Raw genomic sequence first — 22,741 nt, 5'->3', positions numbered from 1 at the left:
AGTCCCATCAGCCAACAAGTGTGTTTGGGTGTGGACTTGCTCCTTAATGCTTGTAAAACTTTTTGAATACCAACCAGAGAAACCAGCAGGTTATTTTTATCCTGGATTATTGGATCACCAAGCCTCCTGGAAGAGGGACCGATGGGAAAGCTAGTGAAACAGGAGCTTGGCTTGGAACATCATTCTTGTTCTGTAGTAGCCCAACTTCTTCCTCTTTGGCATCCATGGCCAGGTACCAACTCCACCCACCTGTTCAAAATGGCTGCTGCGAGTCCCTTCCCAGTAGAGGCATGAGTGGCACAGAAATCTTTCCGGCCCCTTTTGAGGGAGAAGAAGAACCAAACTGGGGAGAGGAGGCCAAAGGATAGGCCAAAGTAGGCCAAGAAGATGGGGCAGAAGAGAGGTCCTGGGCCTTGGCCTGCTGGACTGGAATTTGAGGTTGGTCCTGACCTGAATTTTAACCAGTGCAGAAAGGAGGAAGAATTTCAGGGAATCAAGACTCTGAGTCAAGGGGGCTAATTAGAGTGGTTTCGGAGCCAGGGGGAGGAGGAGGGAGATTGGAAAGGGAATTCCACGAGGCAGGGATACAGGTGTGAGAGGCGATCAGATTTTCTGGGTCAACCCGAGCTGCAGCCTTTCTGTTCTCTGAAATAGAGCTGGCCTGCACCTGTGCAAAGTAAGCAAAGTCCCCCAGTCTCCATCTCAGGTGAGAGGGTGAGGATGGGAATCAGTAGCAGAGCGTGGATGGAGGGAACAGAAAACAGCTAACATACCTGGGCTGGGTGTTTCCTGCCCAAGACCATCACAGGTGCCCACAGAGGGTGCAGCGGTCAGCTGGGGCATTCTGGAAAGTGTCCGGGTGAGGGTGTGGACTGAGGTGAGGGAGCCCCCGTCTTTGGCACCCGGTATATTGAGGCTGTTAATGGCGGAAGGGTTCAGGAAGTATGAAAGAGTATCCCCAAAGCCCGGATTTCCAGGATCTGGTTGTTCCGTCTCATGGAGCTGCCTGGAGGCTGTGGCGGTTTGATGCTTAGTCACAAGAAGCAGTGTGGCCTAGTAGAAAGAGCACGGGTCTGGGAGTCTGAGGACTTGGGTTCTAATACTGACTCTCGCAACTTGTCTGCTGTGTGACCTTGGGGAAGTCGCTTAACATCTCCCCTCGTCTGCAAAATGGGAATTCAATGCCTGTTCTCCCTCCTACTTAGACTGTTCAAAACCAGCACCTAGTGCTTAATAAATGCTTCAATTATTATAATCATGATGGTCCAAGGGGCCACAATGCTCAGATCTCACACAGGCCCTGGTCCCTGACTCCCAATCATTATCAGTGGTATTTACGGAGCATTTACAATGTGAAGAGCACTATTGTAAGCGCTTGGGAGAGTACAATACAATAGAGTAAGCAGACACGGATCCCTGCCCTCAAAGAGCTTATAATAATGATGGTATTTGTTAAGCGCTTACTATGTGCAAAGCACTGTTCTAAGCTTATCATCTACAGGGAGAGCCAGACATAAAAAAATTACAGGTAGGGGGAAGCAACTTAGAATAAGGACAGTAAAATAAATTAAAGATAGGGAAAGTTGCAGAGTATAAGGATATATTCACTAAGTATTGTGGGGCTGGGAGTGGGATAAGTATTGAAGTGCTTAGCGGGTGTGGGCTTAAATGCATAGGTGATGCAGAAGAGAGAGAGAATAGGGTAAGGAGATAAGAGGTTAGGAAAAATTTCCTGAAGGAGATTGATTTAGCGGGGCTTTGAAGTTGGAGAAAGTGGTGGTCTAATGGATGTGAAGGGGGAGTTCCAGACCAGAGGGAGGATGTAAGCAAAGGTGAGAGAGACTAGAGCGAGGCACAGTGAGTAGGTTGTTATCAGAGGAGTGAAGTGTGTGAGCTGGGTTGTAGGGGAGAGGAGACAGGTTAGGTAGGAGACAGGAGGTAGGCTGATGGAGTGCCTCAGAGCCAATAGTAAGGAGTTCCTGTTTGATGCAGAAGTGGATGGGCAACCACTGAAAGTTCTTGAGGAGTGGGAAGATGCGGAATGAACAGTTTTTCAGAAAAATGGTTCTGGCATTTGAGTGAAGTGTGGACTGGAGTGGGGAGGGGAGGGACAGAAAGCAGGGAGATCAGCGAGGAGGCTGAGGCAATTGTTAAGGTGGGATATGACAAGAGCTTGGACCAGCATGGTAGCAGTTTGGAAGGAAAGCACAAAGTGGATTCTAGAGATGTTGTGAAGGTAGAACCTTCTAGACTGTAAGCCCGGTGTGGGCAGGGATTGTCTCCGTTGCTGAATTGTACTTTCCAAGCATTTAATACAGTGCTCTGCACACAGTAAGCTCTCAATAAATACAACTGAATGAATGAGCCGACAGGATTTGGTGATCCAAGAGCCTAAGCAGCTGACCTGTTCTCTCTTTCTTTCTCTCCCTCCCTCCCTCCACCTCTCCCTCTCTCTGCTTGGGTTTTGTAGCCCTGAAGGCAACAGGTACAGCTCACTTCTTCAACTTCCTACTCAACACCACTGACTACCGCATTCTACTGAAGGATGAGGACCATGACCGAATGTACGTGGGCAGCAAGGACTACATCCTCTCTCTGGACCTGCACGACATCAACCGAGAGCCCCTCATTGTAAGGGCCCCATAGGGATGGAGACCTCAGGGGAGGGATCAGGGTGGGGAGCTCGTCCAGCGGGGAGGAAGTTGGGGAGGTATGGCCATCTGCAGTATGGGGAGTTACTGCCCAGATTGGGTCTGAGGGGCTTGGGAGGAGAGTGTGGGCATACGAGGAAACTTCCAATTGGAGTATTTGGATACAAGTCTCCACTCCTGGAGAACTCTAAGAAAAGAATGTCCAACCTGATTAAGTTGTATCTACTCCAACACTTAGAACAGTGCTTGGCACATAGTAAGCACTTAAGTATTATTATTGTTATTATAATTGTTACTATCAACTATCTGTCCTGGATGGTGGTGGATTTAATAATAATAACTGTGGTATTTGTTAAGTGTTTACTATGTGCCAGGCACTGTACTAAGGGCTGGAGGAGATACAAGGTGATTGGGTTGGACACAGTCCCTGACCCACACGGGGCTCATATTCCCCTGCTTGGGAGGGAGCTCTCCCAAGTCCCTTCTGATTCTATGATTCGACAGAGAAGCAGCATGGCTTAGTGGAAAGAGCACAGGCTTGGGAGTCAGAGGACATGGGTTCTATTCCCGGCTCTGCCACTTGTCTGCTTTGTGACCTTGGGCAAGCCACTTAACTTCTCTGTGCCTCAGTTACCTCACCTGTAAAATGGGGATTAAGACTGTGAGCCCCACGTGGGACAATCTGATAACCTTGTATCTACTCCAGTGCATAGAACAGTGCTTGGCACATAATGAGCGCTTAACAAATACCGTCATTATCATTATTATTATTATTATTATTATTATTATTATTACCACCCCACTTTCCATTCTCTCCCACCAGCCTCTTGGAGGCATCAACTGAGTGAAAGCAGGGGCTCAGGCAGGGCCAGGGCCTCTGTATCTCTCACCTAACAGGCTTGGGCTCTTCTGCCCCTCTCCCCTTCTTCTGACCTGCAGGGTGGAAAAGAAACCTGGGTGGGAGGCCTTCTGACGGGAGGTGGAGGGGGGCGATGAAAGGGCAGAGCCTAGGCCTGGGACCACTCTGACTGCACCCTGCTTATCGTCTGCCAGATCCACTGGGCAGCCTCCCCACAGAGGATTGACGAGTGTATCCTGTCGGGAAAAAACAGCAATGTGAGTAGCATCGGTCACTTCCCGAGGATCAGGGTCTCCAAAGGATCCTGGGGCGCTCCCCTCTTTGCAGGGCCCAGAGAGTTGAGCCAGATCAGGAGCAGTGGGGAAAGAGAGAAATGCCAGCACCAGCCCTCCAGCCCTGCCCCTGGCAATCCCCTGGGCAATATCCCTGGGGCTAGGGAGAATGGAGTCCCATTGTCACCTTGGATGTGAGCTCAGGTCAGGGAGCCAGGAATTCAGAGCTCTGATTGGGCAGAGGCAGTGTGAGCCTGGGAGGAGGGATGCCCGGGTTTGGTTCCAGCTCTGTAGCCTCAGCTCTTGCTCTGTAAGATGCAACCTAGTTTCTCCTCCAGAGGTGGTGAGAGAGCCAGCTCGGGATGCTGGGGAGGATGGCTCTTCTAGACTGTGAGCCCGCTGTTGGGTAGGGACCGTCTCTATATGTTGCCAACTTATACTTCCCAAGCGTTTAGTACAGTGCTTGAATGAATGAATGAATGAATGAATGAATGAATGGCTAGAACCCACGAACTTGTTCTTTGATTCCCAGTCTCCTCCCATCGCATTCACAGTTAACTATGCTGGGTTTCTCCTTGTACCCACTGAGCAGAGCAGAGGGAAGCTGAGACCAAAGATATGCCCCATTGGTTTGGGAATTGAACTCAGATCTCCCGAGTCCTCAGCCCAAGGTTCGGTCTCACACCCCTCAACCACTGGAGCATTGAAATCACCATTCCGATCAAGAACTTGCTTCTCAGAGCCCCTCCGAAGCAAAAGCAGAAGCACTCCCCTCCCCCAGGCTAAGAAGCAGAGAGCCAAAAGAAAGGTCACAGGTCGGAAGTCAGAGAACCCAGAGTGACCATGAGCTGGCTGACCCTAAGGTGTCTCTCCTCCCAGCCATCTCTGGCACCCCCCTGTGGAGGCAGAGGGAAGTAGCAGTGGGCAGGATCAGGTTCTCTCTGCCCTCCTGCGGCTGGAACTGGTGAAACCTGAACTGAGAGAAGGATGTTCAGCTTCATCCCCTGCTGGGCTCTGGGGTTTGTTCCTTTAGCCAGGACCAGGCCCCTCTTCCTGAACACTGGAGCCTCCAGGCCAGCTCTGCCCATCATCCTTCATTCCTCCACTGCCCGCTCTGGGCCTGAAAGCCCCACCTGGTGTGAGGGACCCAGGTCGTCTTCAGCCCTGGGCATCTTCAGTCCCCTCATCAAAAACCTGAGAACCAGTGTGCCCAAGGGCTGTTGACCAAAATGACCCCACATTTGTGCTCACCCTGCCCCACCCTTTCTCCAAAGGCATCTGGGCCAAAGGGGCTCCCATTTCCATGCAAGTCGGAGGCTAAGGAGCAGCCTGGGGTCTGGTTCCTTGGGTGCCAAACAGAGGGGGTGGGGAACCAGGGGCAGGACTACAACCCAGAACCCATTGGTCCTACCAAGCCGCCACATTGCATAAAGAGATCAGGTGCCCCAGCTGGGCCTCCTGCCCCCAAGCCCCCGTCAAGTGGAGCCTCACTTCTCCACCTACCCAAGAGGCCTCAAGTGGAAGCTCACTTCCCTGAACACTAACATCAAATGTGACCTATTCCCAGTGAATCCTCTCCCTCATACTGGGAAAGTGGAAACTGAGGCAAGGGGTGAGGAATTTGGAGGTCAAGGTGAGGCCGAAGGCCCAGCCCTCATGATTCTGCAATGAGCAATGGGCCACTATGGTAACCTTCATCAGTGCATCATGTGCCAGGCTAGAGTCTGTGCTCTCAAGCAGGGGCAGGAGCTGAATCTGGGCCAGGTTTCACCCCTCTCCTTTCACTCTGCCCCCAGGGGGAATGCGGGAACTTTATCCGTCTCATCCAGCCCTGGAACCGGACTCACCTTTACGTCTGTGGCACCGGCGCCTACAACCCCGTCTGCACCTTTGTCAACCGCGGGCGCAAGGCACAGGTAAGGCCCCAGGGCAGGAGGCCCATCCCAGCTGCCCGCATCTGCTGACAGAATCCTGCTCCAGGCTGTCTGGATGCTGGGCAGTTCAGGCCCGGAATCTGGCCGACTGGGTCCTCCCAGCTTCCTCCCATGACCCAGGTGAGCACCGCACAGCAGCCCTAGGCTTGGGGTTGGAAGGGGATGGGCAGCTTCACCTTCTCTAGGCTAGTGGGGAAAACTTCCCGCAGCATTGGAGTGCTGTTAGGTATATCTCTGGCTGTTTGTGTGGCTCCCAGGCAGACGTTTGAACAGCTCCTTGCTCCGTGTTCCCATCCGTCAGCCCGGGGCACTGGGGGCAGAGGAGGGAGGGTGAAAGAGGTCTTGTTACAGAAGCACAAGACAGACAGACAGACAGACAGACAGACAAGGATTGCTTTGTCACATTGTAGTCTCTCCTGATCTCCGCCCAATTTTAAGCGGGATTTGGGGGCCTGTCGCTGGTAATCGGGACTGTGCACTGGAGAGAGGCTTCCCCAGGATCTGGGGAGAAGCAAAGGCTTGGGAAGGAAGAGAGCATGTTTCCAACAGCCACCACTCATCAAGGAAAACTGATGTCCCCTGACAGGGCCTTGTAATGAGTTTGGGGGGTTTGGGGGTGAGGGGGTGGATGCAGTCCCAAAGGCCCATGATTGTTGCGGGAGTGGCTCATTCCTGTGTATGTGCGTGCTCTGGGCTCCGCCGATGTGGTGTCAGCACCAAGGGAGGCTACACGGACCTGGAGAGAGGATTCCTGACTTCCATCTGGGGCTAAGCTATGGACTGTCTGGTCGGAGCTGCCTTATTCAGTTGCGCCCCCCCCCCCGCCCCTCCCCCTGCACTCTGGTCCCAACTCGATGAGACTGTTGGGAGAGTGAAGGCTAAGGGTACAACCTGCCGGGAGAACTGCCTAAGCAACAGGTGGTCCCACCGATGTCCCAGCTGGATCCCAGCTGCTCCACCTCTGAGCCAGTGAATGTTTGGGTAGAAACCAGCTCATTAGTATTTGTGTGTGACTGATCCCGGCCCCTACTTTAGTGAAGTCTGTCTGGACACTGCCTGCTCAGGAATTAAGGGGCAAGAGAGTTGGCTGGGGTTGGGGGCAGCAGACCACTCTGACAGCATCAGCAACAGCTCTGAAAACACTTAGGGTTTCTGTAGGGACTGGAACCTAGCTGTCACTCCCCACACCATGTGTGGGACCCTCAGGGGCCAAAGGCTGAAAGATCCCTCTCCTCCCGCATCTCCCCAAGCATCATGCTGTATTACCGCGTCGGCGTCTCAGACTCCCTGTCACCGTCGTCATCTCCCTGCTCGCCGCCCCTCACCACCCTCACCCCACACACCTGCTTATGCTGCCCGCCTCCCTCTACCCTGGCTCCTGCTTCGCCTTTTTCATTTCCATCCAGGCCAAAGGCCACCCCCACTGTGGCACTGAGGTCAGAAAAGGGAAGGCATGGGGGGGTCATGGGTGTGTCGGGCTGGCAGGCAAATGTGTACTTGCGGGCCAGGTTACCCACATGGAGAAACGGTCTTGCGGGGCAGGGGGAGTGTCGGGTAATGCGAATTGGATGCTGGAAAAGATATGTGGCCCCTGAGATGTGTGAACTCTGAAGGGGAAACAGATGGGGAACACCACCGGATGGGTTAGAACAGATCTGGGCATATGGGCATGGGAACTGGAACAGGCTGTTGTGGAATGGTTGTGCGTGAGTGTGTTTGTGTCTGTGTGCACATGCTCATGGGGAGGACTTGTAAAGTGCTCACGAGTGGCATCCATGGTTGGGGATGTGCACTCATGAGGGGCCGTGCAGGACCGGACTTATGTTCACGCCAGCTGTATGGGCTCACCCAGGGCACACTTGGGAATCTGCGTGCTCTCGCCCAGTGTACATGTGAGTACAGCAGCCCCTGGGTGTGGCCTCCCACGGGTCCTCCCTGCCCCAGTGGGCAGGTCTCCCATCCACTACCTTCTAACTCTTTTCCACTCCTTCTCCTCAGGCCGTTGAGTTGACCCAAACCCTCCAGCCGGGAGGACGGGGCAGCAGAGCTGCGGAAACATCTTCTGTCATCCCAACTCCAGCGGAACACAAGGTGGGAATCGCGCTTGGTACTCCTTCCTCCCACAAGGGTACCAGCCACCTCCAGATCCTGCCAGCGGAACCCTGAAGACCCTGCCTGGCCAACCAGCCAGGACCTGATCTCCTGCCCACTGGCCGGAAGCATGCCCCAACTGCAAAGCCATGACCAAAGATCACCCTCAACTGGGCCATCCAGAAAGGGGGGGTCCTCGTGGCCCACCCACAACACCTTACATTCCCAGTGCCACTTGTGCCACTGAGTCCCCCCCATATCCCAGTTCTTTCCTGCTGTACCTCTTCAAGGTTCAAAATAGACCCCTTGGAGAAATCCAGGCCTTGCTTTGGTGGGGCCTCCACCAATAACTCCCTCTGCTGGCTCTGTGATTTACAGGGAGTAGCTGGAAACATTAATGAGGTTTGCCACCTCCACTGCCCATTGGTCCTGAGCTCGGCCATACCGGGGAGAACCCAGAAAGGGTGACGCCTTGAGATCAGCAGTCACAGGGGCCGACTCCCCACATACCCCCCTTGAGGAGTTGGACCATGCTCTCTACGTCAGGATATGCTGAATGGCTTGAGGGCATCAGCCCAGCTACATAGGCCCACAGGGGCATCTGGTGGACAGATATGCGAGGTGGCAATGTGTTTGGGGGGAAAGAAACCAAAGGAGAATGTCCCTCTCCTTCAAGTAAATGGGCGCAGCCACTGAGGATTGTGGGTAGGAGACCCCACCAAAGGGAAGTTGGAGTTTGGGGGTTGAGGCGAGGGAAAGGGGAGAGGAGCCTCGCTGGATATATGTACATCTCACACTCACCCACAGACAGACACACACATTGTTCACCCCCTCATCTGCATGTATCCATGGAGAGACACACACACACACACACACACACACCCCACCCCCCCACCACCCCCTTCCCTGCTACCAAGCCAGGCACTGCCCAGAAGAGAAGAGGGGGCCTACCCCTGGACCACACTTCTTTGCCCCAGAAGAAAAACTTTGGGATCTTCGGTCCTGGAAACAGCCCTCATCTCCCTCCAGGACATTGGAGCTGACCTGCTGGACCTTCAACCCTGCGGCCTGGGCGGGGCTGTAGACACGGATGGGACCAAGAGTCGATGGGTGGTGGGGTGGGGGAAGGAGCCAAATTACAGGAAAGAAATTCTTGCAGGGGAAGAGTTGGGGCGTGGGAGGAGAGGAAGGGGAGGGGAGAGACGGATTCTGTGTGGGAGAACAAATGTGAATGTGTTCTGTGTGGTTTGTGGGTATGTGTATGCGTGACATGCCAGTGAGATTGTCCTGGGTGGGTGGGTGAGGGTGAGGTCTGGGGAAATGGGGTTGGGAACAGTCGGCGTGATGGGGTCCATTTGGACTGTAAGGAGCGGGGGAAAGTGTGTGTGTTGGGGGGTGTAGTATCCATTGTCTATAAGATCATCACCATATGCAGCTGCCTGCATCGCCTCATTGCCTCCTGCCCCTCCCCACCCCCGCTCACTCTTCCCTCCATCCACCTCACCTCGTGCACCCCTAGCACCTCCCATTCCCTCCCCTTGCGCACACAACCTCGGCGCGTGGGCTCAGTAAAAGGACCATGGGGCAGGGGGTGGAAGCTGAGAACTTTGGTAACATGTTTCCATGGAGCCACTGGGCTGAAGACTGGCCATGAGGGTGCCTACCCTCCCAGACTTCTGCTCGCTACTACTCTTCCTTGTCGTTCTAGTCCGACCTCTCAATTTCTCCGAGACATACACCGGAACACAGCTGGGGCCATTGGGGCAGGCGAGTCCTGGTGGTGGGGTGGGTGGGGGGGGAATAAACTTGTTTATATTCAAGGAGAGACCAGAAGGATTCTTGTGATTTGATACAAAGTACGGATGAAGTCTGGGCATGAGGACGCCCAGCCTGGGATTACCCCAATGTTTTGGGTGTTTGAGGGGCGGGTATGTGCAGAAAGATTTAGCAGATGGAAAACCGGCTCCTGACCCTAATTTAATAGCTTCCACTCAGAACAGGCCACCCTGATACAGAAATAAGAAGAAAAACAAAGCAGGAGGCATCTGGCGGACAGTGGCCGGCGGGTGGAGAGGGGAGGCAGTCAGTGTGAAGATGTTTTTATGGTTGGTCTCGGTGGCATTGAGGAGAGGAAAATGGCATGTGAAGGGACGAAGATGTGAGGTGACTGTTATGATGAACAATATGCCTTCACTTGCTCAATCCCATCAGAGGTGGATGGACTACGTGTTGGTGAGGGGTTGTCATTGCTCTGTTCTATTTGGGTTTGGTTAAGCTGTGTTGTGGCAGGGGCATGGACTAGAGGGTTTTCTTCAGTGTGTCCTTCTCTCTACTCTGCCTGACAGCCTTGTCTGGAGGAGGTGTTGTTTCAGGACCAGGAAGGGCCTGGAGTTGGTGGAGCTTCCGGGCCAAGGATGGTGACCCGGTTAAGTAGACAGTTCCTGTCACCTAAGATTGCCTAAGGTGGGGGCGGGTGCAAGAGAGGAGGCTCCTTGGCCCAGCTGGTAGGCCAGCCTCATGTCCCCACCACAGGCTATTAGAGCAAGCTTCCTCAGGACTCTCCCCCTAATAATGGATAACAGGAAATGGAGCAGTTCCTGCCAGGACAGCAGAGCCAATGTAGGACAAAATAAGGTGATCATTGTGAGATTAGCATGGCTCCCATAGCATCGCCAGGCCATTGACCCGGCTCCGATCCAGCTCCTGTGGGGTGGGTCTGTTATGCTTTGTTGGGGGTCGGGGTGGCGGCATATGGCTGTGACTGTGATGAGAATGAGACTGGGAGGGGGCCCAAGGTGCTATTTGCCTGGTGCTGTGGAAAGGGACCCGAACAGCAAGCTCAATCCAGGGGGCCAGTGACCTAATGATTGAGGTTGAGTTGGTGTTGGCTCTCCCCACTCCCCCCTTCAAGACACATCAGCCCCAGAATTGGCTCGGGCTTCACAGAAACCTCCAGACTGGAGATGGCTGGGGCTAGGCAAGACATCAAAAGCCACTCTAGACCGAAGTGGCATTTAGACTGGGGCATCTTCCTACTCCCCTGACCTGCCCCAGTTTAAAACCCCACCCTTAGGCCAACTCCACAAAGGTCAAGGGAGATCAATGTTCGCTGTTGGCTCTGCCACACTCTGCCCTGGAGATGGCTCTGTGCCAAGAGAGCTCAAGGGTGGCAGGGTAACCAGACCGAAGGCTTAGTACAGTCTATTTCTACAGGACCCCCTGGCCTTCCAGGCTATGATTTTGTGGGGTATGCTCAAGGAGGCTGGAGGAGAGTGGGTACTTTCCCAGCCAGCTTCAGTTTGCTACCTCCTGGGGGTGACACACATGCTGTCCCACTTTCTCCTGGGACTGGGGAAGGAGCAAATCTTCACTCTGGTGGGACAGACAGAGCCACAGGTGCCGGACCATCAAAGTAACCCTTTGGTTGCCCCAGTTTCCCCAGTACCCAGGATCTTAAAGGGGTCCAATTGATAGATGGGCCAAGCCCCTCACTCTGATTGGCAGCTACTTCCACTGGAAGACTGCCTGAGGTGAAAAGGTCAGTCGGGGCAAAGGAGGGTGCCAAATGCTTAGAGGTGCACAAACCCTGTCCCCTCTCCAGCTTTGGAATGGAGGTGAAGCACATAGGATGCAGCCTTCAGTGCTCATGAGGTCTTAGATGCTGCCAACCAATCAGTTAATGGTATGTATTGAGCATTAACTTTATGCAGAGCATTGTACTAAGTGATTGGGAGAGGACAATAGATCTCTGCCTTCAAGGAGCTTACAGTCTACTCTGCACGTCACTGCTGGACATATTGCAGGGTCTGGTGAACCAGGAGGCTTCCTGAGAACCAATTGGGTGGCATTTAAAGGACAGATTGGACCCTCCCTGGCCCAGTTGGCTCTGCCCATGCCCTTCACTCCCAATAACTCAGCCTCAGGGACCTTGGAGTGTGATCTCCATGTAGCCAGCTCTGAGCCCTTTATTCTCTTCACTGCAGGACTACATCTTCTACCTGGAGCCAGAGAAACTGGAGTCAGGAAAGGGAAAGTGCCCATATGACCCCAAGGTGGACAGTGTCTCCGCTCTGATCAGTGAGTGTCTCCTCCAGCCCCCTTCTACCCCTTCAGCTCAGCTCCCTCAACCACTCGGCCTTGGGATTCAATCGTATTTATTGAGCGCTTACTATGTGCAAAGCACTGTACTTGGATCTGTGGGGAAGGAGAGTGGGAGAGGGATGAGCTCAGATTAGTGGAGGGGCGAACTGTTTCAGGTGCCTTGTTAGGGCCAGGGGAGGGAAAGGCGGTGGATTGGGGGAATGGGGAGGCAAAAGACACACCCCAACAATTTTCAGTGCTTGCTGGGGAGGTACCTGCTGGCTGGACTCCATCCTCTCACTCCCTCAGCTTTGCCCTGGTGTGGGTCTCTCCCAGGCTGCCTGAAATTTGTCCAGCGACTTGAGAGGGTGGCATGGAGGAGGTTGGGCACAGATAACAGCTGCAGCCCAGGCCCTTCTCCGCCCTAAGCTGTCTCTCCTGTTCCCCTGCCCCTAGCTAGGTCGCGGCAGCCTCTGATCCTGGCCTAGACTGGTGTCTCCTTCCAGGCTGGTCCCAGCACTGGCAAATTCATTTGGGAGCAGCTGCAGAGCAGGGCACCTCCTGCCAAGCCTAGGAAACACAGTGGCAGGGGGCACTGGAGTTGCCCTCCCCTTCCCCCCACCCCCTAAATCCCCTCAGTCCTCTCATGGCAACCTTAGGAGACTCATACTTCTCACTCACTCCTTCCCAACACCTCTGCTTCTTTGGGCCACCTTAGCCCCTTAGAAGAGGCAGTAAGGCAGAGGTCCCTGCAAGGGCCCTGAAGGAAGGAGGGAAGATAGCAGGCGAGGGAGTCTTGGAGTGAAGAGGGCCAATGCTTGCTTGGTTAAGGTAGTCATGGTGGTAAGACACTTAGTACAGTGCCAAGCGCTTAGTACAGTGCTCAGCACACAGTAAGCGCTCAATAAATACAATTGAATGAATGAATGAGACCCTCAGAGATGGCTGCTGCTGCTGACCTCTTTCCCTCTCCCTGCAGATGAGGAGCTCTATGCGGGAGTCTACATAGACTTCATGGGCACCGACGCCGCCATTTTCCGTACCCTGGGCAAGCAGACAGCCATGCGCACCGACCAGTACAACTCCCGCTGGCTGAATGGTGAGTGGAGAGGCAGTATCAGTGCCAGCAGCATTCATTTATTCATTGAGCCCACTGGAATTAATTGAGAACCAGAATGGGCACTTGAGGAACATAGAAGAGTAGTAATAGACACGATCCCTGCCCTTGAGCTTACAGTCTAATGGAGGAGTCAGGAGGTCTAAATGGAAGAAAATACTATAGTTAAGATTGAAAGAATAGATATAAATGATAGACCCGAGTGAACAAACAGATAATAGCATGGCCTAGTGAAAAAGCACAGGACTGAGAGTCAGAGGATCTGGGTTCTAATCCCAGCTCTGCCACTTGCCTGCTGTGTGAACTCAGGTGAGTTACTAAGCTTCTCTGGGCCTCAGTTCCCTCTTCCATAAAATGGGGTTCAATACCCATACTCCCTCCTACTTAGACTGTGAGTCCTATGTGAGACAGGGACTTTATCTGACCTGATTAATTTCTATCTTCCTCAGTGCTTAATCAATCAATCACTCAGTGGTATTCAGTGCTTATTGTGTGCAGAAGACTGTACTAAGTGCTTGGGAGAGTACAGTACAACAGAGTTTGGTAGACATGTTCCCTGTCCACAATGAGCTAACAGTCTAGAGGGGGTGACAGACATTAATATAAATAAATAATTCTAGAGTGCTTGGAACACTTGGCACACTTAACAAATACCAAATTATTAGTATTGTACATGAGTACTCAAGGGGCTGATGAGGCAACATGACCAAGAATGGCATGTAATTAATCAGTAGATGCCTTCTGGGGGAGTGGCAGTTTAGAAAGGCTTTGAAGGTGGGGAGGAACAGTGATTATTGGCTTTGAACGAGGCCGGCATTCCAATCCGGGAGAAAAAAATTAGCACTGGACATGAGGCCAGAGAGTCAAGAGCCAGGGATAGTGTCATGCCAACTCCCCTTTGGGTGAGCCTGGAGCAGCAGCTGTCCTGGCCCCCCTTGAGGAGATTTGGCCTTTATGGGGTTCCAAGGAGTGAGCATCCTTAGATGTGAATATCTTGCTGAGTGAGTATTTCTGTGTGTGAGCATGTGCATATGTGTACATGTGTGTGTGTGCACGAATTTGCTTTGCCTTCCCATGGCTATACATGTTTACTTGGGAATAGCTCTATAAGTTATGCTATATGCTTCTGTTGCCAGGATTCTTATGAATCTTTGAATGTTTTCATGCTTCTGTCACTTGTGTTTTATGTTTATTGGCACATTTGGGTGTCTGTGGCTATCCTGCCTCCCCTCAATAATCACTGTGGTGTTAGTTAAGTGCGTACTATGTGCCAGCACTAAGTGCTGGCGTAGATACAAGATCATCAGGTAGGATAAAGTCCCTTTCCCACATGGGGCTCACAGTCTAAGAGGGAGGGAGACCAAGTATTGAGAATTCCCATTTTATGGATGAAGAAGCAGAGGCACAGAGAAGTGAAGGCCCAGTGAGAGAGAGAGAGAGAGAGAGAGAGAAGAGACACAGAGATAGAGATGAGACAAGACAGCACTGGGGAATTTAACTGGCTCCAGCCCTGTAGGGGTTCTGGGGCCCAGCGTGTTCTCCAAGAAATGATGGGGCTGCAAAGGGCCCAGTGGAGAGGTGGGGAGCACCCGCTGTAATGCCAAGAGTTACAACCCCTCTCCCAAATCAATCAGTCAATGGTATTTATTGTGCATTTTCTGTGTGCAGAGCACTATACTAAACACTTGGGAGAAGACAATACAACAGAGTTGGTAGACATGTTTCCTGCCCAAGGGCTCACAGGCTTTCCTCTCCACTGCAGACCCCTCATTTGTCCATGCCCAGCTCATCCCTGACAGCGCCGAGAGGAATGATGACAAACTGTACTTTTTCTTCCGGGAGAAATCGACTGATGCTCCCCAGAGCCCAGCCGTCTACTCCCGCATCGGTCGCATCTGCCTGGTGCGTACACAGAGGCCGTGGCCCTTGAGGTTGGGGCTGGAGCTGCTGCTCTGGCAGGTTCTTGGAGCCCTGGGTTTGGCCTGTCGCAGTGATGCCTCTAGATCCTGGAGGCAGGCGGCAGGGAGGCCGTAGCTCCAGCTCCTCGGCCAGAGCCCGGCCTGGGGTGGCTGAATCCAGTGGTTCTCTCTCTGCAGAACGACGATGGGGGCCACTGCTGCCTTGTGAACAAGTGGAGCACCTTCCTGAAGGCCCGGCTCATCTGCTCCGTGCCTGGCCCTGATGGCATTGAGACCCACTTTGATGAGCTACGTGAGTGCCCTGCGGGTGGGAGTGGGTGGAAGGAGCCCAGCAGGGTACTGGAACAAATCTGGCTCCTGGGCTCCTCAGACCCTCCCACTGTACATCCTGTCTCCCCTTCCTAGGCCCTGGCCCAACCCCACTCCCTCTGCTCCCCATCCCCACCTCAGAGAAAAATGGGGATAATAATAATAATAATAATAATGATGGCATTTGTTAAGCACTTACTATGTGCAGAGCACTGTTCTAAGCGCTGGATTGCAACTGGAGGGACTTCTGTCAGACAGCAGAAAGCCATGTTAGGGCTCTGACCAGTCAGATTGAAGAAGAGGCTGGCAGCTTCTTCCCGGGGAATCGTGACAAATAGGTTATGGCCTGGATTGGGTCCAGGGTCTCACTACCCAGAGGCTGGTGGGTGAAGCTGGAAGTTCCTTTCAACTCCAGGATATAGTAATCTTCTATTCAGGGCCAAGACTTTTCTGGGGGCTGGTGGGCAGGGTATAAGATAGCCAGGCCCTGGGTACCAAAGTGAGCAGCACCTGAAATTGGCCCACATCTTTAGAGTGGTCGCCTCTGGGACCTGACAGCTCCCTCTCTTCCCCTGTGTGGCTTGGCCCAAATGCCTCATCTAGGGAGCAGAGCAGTGGCTGAGATCCCCTGCACAGAATCCTCCTACTCCCTTTAACCCCTCACCCACAGGCCCCAGCCCCAGAGGCCAGCCTGCAAGTGCCCTGGTGCAACTCCCCGGGGTCCTCCTTGCTAGGGGGGTGCCTGAGTTGCAGCCCCAGGGACTCCCCCCCCCAACATCCCCAAGTCCCTGCTCCTCTTCCAGCCCCTCCTGCCCTTGCCCTTTACCAACACTCCAGCTCTCTCTCCTGACACAGAGGCCGTATTTGTGCAGCAGACTCAGGATGTGAAGAATCCCATCATCTATGCGGTTTTTGCCTCCTCGGGGTGAGTGCCCAGGGCTGGGCCAGAGCTTGGGGGGCAGCTGGGGGAGCAGGGAAAGACTGCCTGGAGCACTCAAAGGGTCATGGGTGAGGGAGGCCCAGAGAAGGCAGACCCAAGAGAGAGGGAGTCGGTGGGAAGGTGGGGTGGTGGCCCCCAGCCAGTTTGCCCTGTGCTTACCTGCCACGCCACCCCTTCTCCCAGCTCTGTGTTCAAAGGCTCGGCGGTCTGTGTATACTCCATGGCTGACATCCGAATGGTCTTCAATGGGCCTTTCGCCCACAAGGAGGGGCCCAATTACCAATGGATGCCTTTCACTGGCAAGATGCCCTACCCTCGTCCAGGCACCGTGAGTACTCCAGGCCCCCGCCACCTCCTGGGCCCAGATCTCTTGATATATGTGCTCAAGGCAAGAGGATCTTCAAACTGCATCTGTCTATGGGCTTGGGGCTGCACAGTGTGGCCTAATGGATAGAGCACAGGCTTGGGAGACAGAAGGTCATGGGTTCTAATCCCACCTCCCCCACTTGTCTGTTGTGTGGCCTTGGGCAAGCCACTTCACATATCTGTGTGCCTCAGTTACCTTATCTGTAAAATGGGGATGAAGACTGTGAGCCCTGTGCAGGACATGGAATGTGTCCAACCTGATTTGCTTGTATCCACCCTAGCATTTCGTACTTTGCCTGGCACAAAGTAAATGCTTAATAAATAGTATTACTATCAAGGACCTGGGTTCTAATTCTGCCTCTACCACTTGTCTGCTATGTGACCTTGGGCAAGTCACTTAATTTCTCTGTGCCTCAGATGACCTCATCTGTAAAATGGGGATTAAGGCTGTGCCCATGTGGGACATGGACTGTGTCCAACCTGATTACTTTGTATCTACCCCAGTGCTTAGAACAGTGCTCAGCACATAGCGCCAACAAACACCATCAGAAAAAAAAAGAAAAGAAAAAAATCTTTCCTTCTTTAGCCTCTGGTTCTCCATCTGCCAGCTGGGCCTCTTTCTGCTCTCTAGAGGGGCAGCCTCTGGCATGGTGTGGGTGGATGTGGAGAAGCAATTGAGTTGGGAGCTTGAGCGAGCCCTGGCTTTCTCTTCTCTGGTGGTCTCTGAGCCACATACCCCTACCCCCCCCCACTTCTTTGAGACTAACACCCAGAGCTGGGGGAAGAGACGAAGCCAGAGCCCCAGTCCACAATAGAGCAGCCCCCAAATGGCTGAATCTCACTGGCTCTGGAATGCAGCTGACTCAGAAGGAGGTTGGGGGGTGGAGGGGACCGGCTCACACTTCTGAAAAAGCCACGGCTGATCCTCCTCCCAGCCCAAGCTGGGCCTCGACTTGGGGAGCCCCAGATGAGGGAGCGGGGGGCTCTGGCCGAGTCCCTGACTAGAGGATCGGGTTTTGTGTCTGCAGTGCCCCGGGGGAACCTTCACACCATCCATGAAGTCGACCAAGGACTACCCAGACGAGGTCATCAACTTCATGCGCAGCCACCCACTGATGTATAACCCCGTGTACCCACTGCAACGCCGGCCCCTGGTGGTCAGGACCAATGCCCACTACCGTTTCACCACTATCGCCGTAGACCAGGTGGACGCGGCCGACGGGCGCTATGAGGTGCTTTTCCTGGGCACAGGTACCCACTGCTGCGCATCCAGCACCCTCACGAGGAGGAGGAGGAGGAGGAGGAAGGGAAAGAGCAGACTTCCTCTTTTGGTTATTTGCATTTCCATGTGAGACGAATGGGTACCTCTTTGGTACCTGGTAGGGCTGGCGAGTCCCTGGGTCCGTGGGCATGGGCCATGCCCCAGAGGCTGGTTCCAAGAGGTGCCACCTGCAACTTCTTTGCCCAGCTACCTGTCCTCCAGGCAGGTAAGACTCTCGGACCTGAAGGAAAGAAAGCCCCCTGGGCCTAATTACCTTCACCTCTCTGAGCGGAGAGGACTGGCTTACTGGGCTGCTCTAACCCCATTGGGACTAGCAGTGCCCAGGTGGGGGCCAAGTGCCCCCCATGCGGGGAGACTGCTTCAGGCCCAGCTGCTCCCGCCGCAACCACCGCCACTGCTGCCACTACATCTATTTGGCAAGGAGGCGTGCCAAATTCATCTTCTTCCCGGAACCACCCGGGGTCCCACACGGGCTGCGTTCAGCTTGGGGGAAACAAGTTCTCAGCACTCTGTGGAGCTCTCCTCCACTCACCCCATGGAGGGGGAGGGAGCATGACCTCCAGCTGCTGCTTTCAGAACTGCATCCGGTGCCCTGCTGTTTGGACCCTACCTACCTGACTCCCCAGAACTACAGAAAGCCGTTTCCCTCGTCAGCAGGAGCAGGGGACTCCAGGCCTGGGGGCTGGCTGGGGGCGGGGAGTGGGGGGAGGTGATGGGTCAGGGTGGGGAGGGAAGGGAGGAAGGAGATGCTCCCATCTCTTGAGGTGCTACCCCTCCTGCCGGGGACCTTGTAAGGAGGGACTTGCTGTCTGGGCTCCGCCATGTGTCTCCCTGCATTATTATCTCCCTGTGCCCTCGGCCCCCCCGCCACCACCCACCCACTCCACCGCCCCCACAGCCGCATGGTTGGGGTTGGTCACCCCACCCCAGGGAAGGGAAGGGAAGGGAAACCAGGGCTGAGGGGGGCCGCTCACCACCCCCCACCCTCACCCCGCGGGCCACTGAGGGCCACGTGACTCCATTGCAGACCGCGGAACTGTGCAGAAGGTGATTGTGCTGCCCAAGGACGACATGGAGACGGAGGAGCTGATGCTGGAGGAGGTGGAAGTCTTCAAGGTGCGATCTTCTGTCCTGTGACCTGACTCCATCACCTCCTCACCCTACCACCTCCCAAACCGGTGATCTCCTAGATCCGGAACTCTGGAACTCTGGCTCCTGCAGGGCTTTCTCCCTGCCTTTCCAGCTGACCCCAGCCCCTTGCCCCTGGATGTCAGGGATGGGTCTTGGGTGATGGAGCTGCTCTGGGGCCCAGGCTGCCCCTGCTCCCCCCCTGCTCCATCTCCCTAGGCCCCTTGCAATTGATTCCCAGCCCCTTCTCCAAGGCTGAGGTCAGCAATGGCCTCCCAGCCAGCCTGACCCTCAGCTGCCCCCCACCCGTGGTCTCCTTCCAGGTTCCAGCTCCTATAAAGACCATGACCATCTCTTCCAAGAGGGTAAGGCTTCTGAGGGGCTCTCTGTCCCCCTTCCCCTCCCCCCCGAGGCCTCAAAGCTGGCTCCAGCCCTCCCCCTGCCCGCCACTGCCTGCGAGGCATGGGGAGTGAGCCCAGGGAGCACAGAGAGCGAGCTCAGCCTCAGCCACCTGGATCAATATGCTCTGCCCCGGGGGGTCGTCCCACCCATCTGCCTGAGGATGGAATGGCCATTTCCCCTCAAGGCAGAAGTGACCTGCAATAGGCCCTGGGGCCATCAGGCCAGAAGGCTCCCTCTTGCTGCCCATGGGTGGGGCAAGGCTGAGGAGTAGGCTTGAGGCTTGGGCTGTGGCCTCCTACACCAACTTCAGGCTGATCCCCCTGGGCCTTTTCCCAGATTCCCTCAGACCCCTCCTCCCAATGCCCCCAGGAGTGAGGGAGGGTGTGTGGGTGCCTCTTCAGCACCCAGAGAGAGGAATGAGAGGCCAGGAAGCCTGATCCCCAGGCTTCCGGGGTGGGCCAGGGGGAATCAGTGTGGAGGGGAGGCAGGGGTCTGCTCGGCCGGGCTCTGACCCTGCTCACCCCCCTACTCCTCCAGCAACAACTGTACGTAGCCTCGGCTGTGGGGGTGACCCACCTGGGCCTGCACCGCTGCCATGCTTATGGGGTGGCCTGTGCTGACTGCTGCCTTGCCCGCGACCCCTACTGCGCCTGGGATGGCAAGTTCTGCTCTCGCTACTCCGCCTCCTCCAAGAGGTGAGGGGGCCCCTCGAAGGGAGATGGAGGAGGGGAACTCCAAAGAAAGTCAATGCACACGGGTGAGATTTGTCCGGGAACAGCCTCCGCGCCCCCCCAACCCCCAGGAGGAACTCCCTTCCCCCCCAACCCAGCGCCCCTTCTGCTCCCCGTCTCCGCAGACGGAGCCGTCGCCAGGACATTCGGCACGGGAACCCCATTCGCCAGTGCCGCGGCTTCAACTCCAACGGTGAGAGAGAGTTAGTGATCAAGATAGAATCGGTGGGGAGGGGAGGACTTTTCACCTCCCTTGCCCCTTGGCCCCTACCCTGATCATGATGGGGAAGGGGGACACCTGACCCAGACACATGGACTACCTGATGCTGAACAGGGTGATGGGGGCCCAACCAGCAGGGGTTTCTGATCAGCGCCAACAGCCACTTCCAACTTTCCCAGCCACCTGTACCTCCAGCCTCAGAACAGTCAGGCGGCCGCCCCGGCTGAGGGCAGCAGAGTCAGGCAGGATGGCGCGGTGGTACTGGGCTCCCCGAGGAGTCAGAAAGTCGGCCCAGAGTTCCAAACTCAGTCAGGGCTCATTGGAGCTTAAGACCTGTGTCCTAAAGGTTCATCATCATCAATCGTATTTATTGAGCGCTTACTGTGTGCAGAGCACTGTACTAAGCGCTTGGGAAGTACAAATTGGCAACATATACAGTCCCTACCCAACAGTGGGCTCACAGTCTAAAAGGGGGAGACAGAGAACAAAACCAAACATACTAACAAAATGAAATAAATAGAATAGATATGTACAAGTAAAATAAATAGAGTAATAAATATGTACAAACATATATACAGGTGCTGTGGGGAAGGGAAGGAGGTAAGATGGGAGGGATGGAGAGGGGGACAAGGGGGAGAGGAAGGAAGGGGTTCAGTCTGGGAAGGCCTCCTGGAGTAGGTGAGCTCTCAATAGGGCCTTGAAGGGAGGAAGAGAGCTAGCTTGGCGGATGGGCAGAGGGAGGGCATTCCAGGCCCGGGGGATGACGTGGGCCGGGGGTCGATGGCGGGACAGGTGAGAATGAGGTACGGTGAGGGTTCAGACTCACCGTAAAGGTTCAGACTCATGAGCAGGATTGCACCTGTGGCTCCTGGGGCTGAGAGGAGCAGAGGTGGGAAGGCGCAGGGCTCTGGATTGGAGGGGGAGTGGAGTGGCTGGGCTGAACATGCTCCTGCGGTCTCTCCCTGCAGTCAGTAAGAACACGGTGGAGTCGGTGCAGTACGGGGTGGAGGGCAGCACAGCCTTCCTCGAGTGCCAGCCCCGCTCCCCACAGGCCACTGTCAAATGGCTGCTTCAGAAGGATGCCAGCGACCGGAGGAAGGAGGTAAGGCTGAGGCCAAGGCCAGACTGGGGCTGGAGCAGAGGAAAGCGGTGGGGCCCAGGGGAGAGGGAAGGAAGAAAAAGCTGCAGGCAGATGAGGCGGCCTCAAGAGAGATTGCCAGCCAGAGGGGAGGGAGGGCCTCTGTCTGGGCCACTGAGTCATGCCCAGTTCTGGTCCCTCTCTGTCCCTTGACCCCTCCTCCCCAACCCCCCGCAGATGCGTTCAGAGGGCCGGGTGTTAAAGACAGAGCAGGGGCTCCTGCTGCGTGCCCTGCAGCTGGCCGATGGAGGGCAATACACCTGCACGGCCACAGAGAACAACTTCAAGCACACGGTGACACGGGTGCAGCTGCACGTGCTGAGCCGCGAGGCCGTCCGTGCTGTGCTCGCCCAGGCCGAAGCCTCCATCCCTCTGTCTCCCGGGAACGCCGCTGCCGCTGCTGCCGCCGCCGCCGCCGCCAGTCTGCGGGCTCCTGGCCCCCCCATGCCTCCTTACCAGGAGCTGGCCCAGCTCCTTGCCCAGCCGGAGATGGGACTCATCAATCAATACTGCCAGGGTTACTGGCGCCACACCCCGCCCAGCCACAAGGAGGGGCTGGCAGGCCTCAGGGCCAAGGAGCTACAGGACCAGAAGAAACCTCGAAACCGCCGGAATCACCCTCCAGACACCGACCGACTCACATGAAACTACCGCTGCTCCCACTCTGGGGACTGTGATCACATCTCTATAACCCTCCCCCTGCCCCGACCCCCAGCCCACTCCCCCTTTTAATATTAAAAAATATATAAATATCTATATATATATATAAATATATATATACCACGTCCCCTTGAAGACAATATTTATTGTAGGTTGTACATAGTCCACTGGAGTGGGAACACAGCCTACCTGCCTCCCTCCCTCCCCCACCAGCCCCCCAACACCCTCCCCACCAGCCTGAATACATGGGAGCTCTCTGTGCAGCGAGGTCCAGAGGAAAGGAATCACATGCAGCTTCGCACCCTGCTCCTCGCTCTCTGGGACTTCTGGGAGTACCGTGGAGGTTGAGCTGTGTTTCTCCCCCTGAGCCATCCTCCCAAGGAGGCTGGGAAAGGGGCTTAGACTGAATTGGCTGGCTGCCTCTATACCCCAGGCTGACAACGTCTGTCCCGGGGACCAGGCACCGCGCCATGAGAGGAGCCCCATTACCCCACTAATCTCCACTCTGTCTCCCATGGCTGGTTCGAGCAGGATAGAGTCACCCATCTTGAGTCATGCAGTTGTGTGGGCACCTTTTCCTCCTCACTTCCCCTCCTAAACTTGGATGGGACTTGTCGGGCCTCACCCCCAAGGATATCCTGC

At 55.1% G+C, this 22,741-nt stretch overlaps 1 protein-coding gene across 3 annotated transcripts in view; it reads left to right on the top strand.

The window, feature by feature from the left end:
* The window catches only part of SEMA3F (semaphorin 3F), a 94,810-nt gene extending 72,654 nt beyond the window's left edge, over positions 1 to 22,156 (top strand). Inside the window, exons 3-19 of one of the 3 annotated variants that reach the window (XM_038772377.1) lie at positions 2,471 to 2,631; positions 3,705 to 3,767; positions 5,579 to 5,698; positions 7,715 to 7,807; positions 11,791 to 11,884; positions 12,867 to 12,986; positions 14,767 to 14,906; positions 15,101 to 15,215; positions 16,088 to 16,157; positions 16,356 to 16,500; positions 17,567 to 17,789; positions 18,848 to 18,936; positions 19,272 to 19,313; positions 19,888 to 20,045; positions 20,207 to 20,274; positions 21,270 to 21,403; positions 21,617 to 22,156. In XM_038772377.1, the coding sequence (XP_038628305.1) occupies positions 2,471 to 2,631; positions 3,705 to 3,767; positions 5,579 to 5,698; positions 7,715 to 7,807; positions 11,791 to 11,884; positions 12,867 to 12,986; positions 14,767 to 14,906; positions 15,101 to 15,215; positions 16,088 to 16,157; positions 16,356 to 16,500; positions 17,567 to 17,789; positions 18,848 to 18,936; positions 19,272 to 19,313; positions 19,888 to 20,045; positions 20,207 to 20,274; positions 21,270 to 21,403; positions 21,617 to 22,084 (2,303 nt within the window). In that variant the 3' untranslated portion in view covers positions 22,085 to 22,156. The remainder of the gene's footprint in view (positions 1 to 2,470; positions 2,632 to 3,704; positions 3,768 to 5,578; positions 5,699 to 7,714; positions 7,808 to 11,790; positions 11,885 to 12,866; positions 12,987 to 14,766; positions 14,907 to 15,100; positions 15,216 to 16,087; positions 16,158 to 16,355; positions 16,501 to 17,566; positions 17,790 to 18,847; positions 18,937 to 19,271; positions 19,314 to 19,887; positions 20,046 to 20,206; positions 20,275 to 21,269; positions 21,404 to 21,616) is intronic. The other 2 variants (XM_038772379.1, XM_038772378.1) reach the window with 2 other exon arrangements.
* The last annotated feature ends 585 nt before the right edge of the window (positions 22,157 to 22,741 follow it).

This window comes from Tachyglossus aculeatus, chromosome X1 (assembly GCF_015852505.1).
Source record: "Tachyglossus aculeatus isolate mTacAcu1 chromosome X1, mTacAcu1.pri, whole genome shotgun sequence".
NCBI lineage: Eukaryota > Metazoa > Chordata > Mammalia > Monotremata > Tachyglossidae > Tachyglossus > Tachyglossus aculeatus.
This window is presented reverse-complemented; position numbering and strand designations above follow the sequence as displayed.